The 4051-nt window shown below is 37.4% G+C and overlaps 1 protein-coding gene across 2 annotated transcripts; it reads left to right on the top strand.

Moving 5' to 3' along the window:
• Window positions 1-528: 528 nt before the first annotated feature.
• On the top strand, window positions 529-3183 carry LOC145889472 (uncharacterized). 2 transcript variants are annotated; one of them, XM_082980431.1, is made up of 4 exons: window positions 529-1469; window positions 1791-1914; window positions 2010-2160; window positions 2268-3183. In XM_082980431.1, exons 1-4 carry the CDS (start codon window positions 725-727, stop codon window positions 2526-2528), a joined length of 1281 nt encoding a protein of 426 aa, XP_082836557.1. In that variant the 5' UTR covers window positions 529-724; the 3' UTR covers window positions 2529-3183. The 2 variants fall into 2 exon arrangements, with proteins under 2 accessions (XP_082836557.1, XP_082836558.1); XM_082980432.1 differs by having other exon boundaries at window positions 2260-2414.
• Window positions 3184-4051: the final 868 nt, after the last annotated feature.

The raw sequence follows: 4051 nt of genomic DNA, 5'->3' as shown, positions 1-4051 counted from the left end.
TTAGGCGTCTTAGTATTACGGTTTACTTCAGGACACTTCTGGATTTGTTTTCAATAATAATACGTGACACCAGCCTCGACACAAAAGCTTCCGTAAATTCTAAAGAACGTCAGTCGCACGAGGCAGCACAGGACGATCCAATTTTTTCAATGTTTATAAAGACTGTATTTGGCCACCAGTTCAGCAAACTTTTTGTCACGTTTAGTAGCGCCGTACGTTTGGAAATATGATTCTACATGGAGCTTTTTTACATGACTGTAGCAAAAACAGAGGCTAAAATAAGTCGTCCAAACGCAAAAGCAGCAATTGTCGCACTGGTAGCATTGGATACTTGTTTACTTCCTGAAGCACCACCTATAAGTCAGTACAATAATGCAGTCCTATAGGGGCAAATTTCTGTTGTCGATGTAGTTGGTAATCGTTGACCTGAAGACCGAAGGCAGATTGCGGTCGTTACGCGAAACATTTCTGCAAGTCTTTTTTTGCGGGTTTTGAATTTTATCCTTTGCATGTCATTTTACGCAATTTTACATTATGAGTTTTACTCCAATTTTAATCAAGCTTCTTTTAATGTTTTTGCTAGCATTAGAGTTCTTGTACATTATTGCAAAGATTCTTTCGTCCAAACAGTTTGCATGTGGTTTAACTACTGCATTTAGTATCGAGCGCCACTATTGTAAAAAGAAACCGTCAAACTTTGGAATTGTACACTAGAACGGTTGTAATGGAAGTTCTCGGCGAGGACGAAGTGGCTGAAGACAGCTCATTGTTTTCCGGCAAATGGATGAGAAAAACACCGAAAACAAAACAAAAAAAAAATCTTTTAACCTTGAGCAAGCCACAAACGAATATTGATGTCAAAGATTACGTGATAGATGGTGGTCCATTGGTACACAAGTTCAAAAATCTAAAATCAAAGTCAGACGTCGAAAAATACGTTGATACTTTTATTAATAAGCAATACGTTGGAAAAAACCTAACACTTGTATTTGATGGATATTCTGCCACAAATTCAACGAAAGACCATGAACAAAGGAGACGCTATGAAACTGCAACAAAAAAGGAAGATGACCCCTACTGGGGCATCAATTTTGAAAGTGACAAAAACAAAAAGGAGGAGATTAAAGAAATGTTAAGTAAAATGTTTGAGGAAAAAGGTTGTTCTGTACATTGCGCCGAAAGTGATGCAGATACCAGTTTAGTAAACATAGCCTTGGATAAATCAAGACAAAAAAAAGTTGTCGTGGTTACTGAAGATGTAGATATCCTGGTTCTTTTATGTTATCATTGGAATGCTGCAAATATGAGAAGGAAAACAATTTACTTTCAATGTAAACAAAAAAACAAACAGGAGACTTGGGAGATAGATAATATTGTAAAAAAATTGAATAAATCTGAATCAGCTGAGAAGTTGCTGTTTGCTCATGCTTGGAGCGGATGTGACACAACTTCTGCAACGTATGGTGAAGGTAAGATTAATGAGTGTGATTTAATTTTTGGATTTAAGCAATTAATTAATTTACAACAGTTTTCTTTTTAAATCAATTATAATTTTTACCACTGAAAAGGAATGTAATGGACTATGACATGGTCTAAGGTTCAAAAAACCTTCATGGTTGTTGCATGGCAACCAAAATGTCGTAAATACCCGGGATTATTACCAGAGAGCCATTTTTATGCATATGCCAACCAGCGTCAGTCAAAGTGTTGTAATGAAAACCTGACGACTGAGCCGACGACGCACCATAAATTTTCCTATTATTAATACAATATTCAAATTTATATCATAGGCAAAAATAAGGTGTGGGAAAACCTTAAAGACAGAAACATTCAAAAACTTGCTGACAAGTTCGGTCAAACTGAAGTCTCACAAGATGAAATAGCCAAAGCAGGTGAAGAAATTATGTTGGCAAGGTCAGTATAAAAAAACAAAGCTAATCTAAGCGTAAATATGAGTGTTCTTTTTGCACCTATAACCTTAGATAATGATCCATTATCGTTGGATACAGTTTTGGGGAACCAGGATCAATTAGTTCTCTGGACGGGTTGCGTCAAAGTAGGTTCAACGAAATGCTAAAGTCGCCTTCCGTTGTCGATTTCAAGAAATTACCGCCAACAACAAAAGATAATCGCTATCATTCAAACAGAGTGCACTTGCAGGTAATCTGGCATGAATATATCTATAATTTCTCAGTAAATTTCATTTTGCACCTTAAATGTGTGGTTTTTAAAAATAACATACTAGCAATTAAGTGTCAGCTTTACAGGTTTGTCAGTGGAAAAATTTGAATCTTAATGTACTTAAAGCCGAAAATTGGGGTTGGATAAAAAGAGATGGATCTCTTATTCCTCAAAGAAACAACAAACGAACTCATACGGTCTCACAAGAAAACAAGAAAAAAAACGGAGCAAAACGATACAAAAGAGACTCAGAAAGCAACCGTACTAAACCGTGTGAACAAGGTGAACCTTCATCACAACTATCTGAAACGGGAACAGAGGATCCAGTATCGATGGAAACATGTTAAAAAAACAAACGTCAGTTACATCGCGTGTGAAATAAAACGTCGATAATCAACTGGTGCGACTGGTCGTCAAAATCGGATTTGATGTCGTCAATAACACTTCAGACGTGAAGCAAGTTAGCAGCGTTTTGTATTTTGACATCGATCGCAAGTTGCACGTAAAGTTGGTGAAATGAAAAGACAAGCAGAATAAAGTTTGCGTGCTAGTAGGTATTATATGTAATGTAATTAACTTTGTTCATTTATGACAGTCAACGTAAACTTTCGGAAACCACTGATTTTATGGAGCTTTTGGAGTTTTCAATACACGAAGTGCGTATATGGAGTTTACGTTTCAAAATGTTCCTTACTTTGTTAAATCGTGCTTCTAGCGTTCCATAGTCTGCAAAGAAAATTTATTGTATCAAAACTGTATAGTTGAAAGCAGCATTATTCAAAAGAACTTTAATCGCGCGGAAGCACCACGTCGCAATGTATGAAGGGACTTCATTTCTGTATTTTGGTGTCGGTAAAGATCGCGAAAATATTGTGTTGGTTCAGGAAAAAATCAAATCGTTGCGTTTCGTTTATTGACTTTAGGTCTCGTTTTGTGCAAAACTGTTTGCAGTGGACATAAGTGTTGTTAGCGTCATTCACGTGTATATCTTTGTACGACCATAAGGTGTGTGCTCAGCAAAAACGGTCAATACAAATCACCTCAATGGAATTTGCACATCAGCTCATACTAACGTGTACGATCATTGAAAGCTTTTGTAGAAAAGTACATTCCTTTGTATCATTGAAATGCATTGGAACATTGACATAGACACTAACAATACCATGACGTGGTATAGAATGTCGGTAAAATCGTCTCAACTGAATATTTTTATGCATCATGCAACACGTGCTTGCGCACGGATTACAAATAATTTCTTGTGCAAATGAACTGTTTAAGCGTCATTCGCGCTTTAAACGAACTTACAACTTGAGGCAAGCAAACAAAGACGTTCGATGATATTATTCTATGCTACTTGCGCTGCGCCACACCAGTTACAAAGCCCTATTGTTACAAAGCCCAGCGAGCGTTTGCACGACTAACTACATATGCAGTAATATTTCATGCAATGGCATGATTGGCAGGATCGCCCCTGCGCAGGTCTTTGCTTGGCGATCACAGCTATCAGCTGTTCATCAAATTTAATATGCGGGTCTCTTAACGCATTTGAGCAACCGACACTTAACGCATTTGAGCCATAGGATACTGCTAGTGTTAGTAGCTCTAACGCTTCTGTGCCATTTTTTTATCAAAATACGCAAATTATTACAAAAATATGCGCAGCTAAATTCCAAGGTTCGCAAAACAAATCCTCTAACTTGTTTAGAGTGAAGTTGTTTGGTAGCCATCCTCGCTCTTAAGAACTTGAGTATCGAAGGGTAGATGCTAGACTGCGTTGCGTAAACGTGCCGCTGCATTTGGGCCACGAGTTTCTTTTGACAAGCTTCAAGCTCTGGAATGCGAGACCGACCACAAAAAATGTATTTTTTAC

This window comes from Ascidia mentula, chromosome 2, assembly GCF_947561715.1.
Source record: "Ascidia mentula chromosome 2, kaAscMent1.1, whole genome shotgun sequence".
Classification (NCBI taxonomy): domain Eukaryota; kingdom Metazoa; phylum Chordata; class Ascidiacea; order Phlebobranchia; family Ascidiidae; genus Ascidia; species Ascidia mentula.
Note: the sequence above shows the minus strand (reverse complement) of the source record. Positions and strands in the feature narration are given on the sequence as shown.

Bases quoted from the DNA above. Each gene is read 5' to 3' on its own strand.
- LOC145889472 (XM_082980431.1), top strand. From the start codon at position 725: ATGGAAGTTCTCGGCGAGGACGAAGTGGCTGAAGACAGCTCATTGTTT. The intron at 1,470-1,790 runs GTAAGATTAATG...TTTATATCATAG, and splicing joins TTCTGCAACGTATGGTGAAG to GCAAAAATAAGGTGTGGGAA. The intron at 1,915-2,009 runs GTCAGTATAAAA...CGTTGGATACAG, and splicing joins GAAGAAATTATGTTGGCAAG to TTTTGGGGAACCAGGATCAA.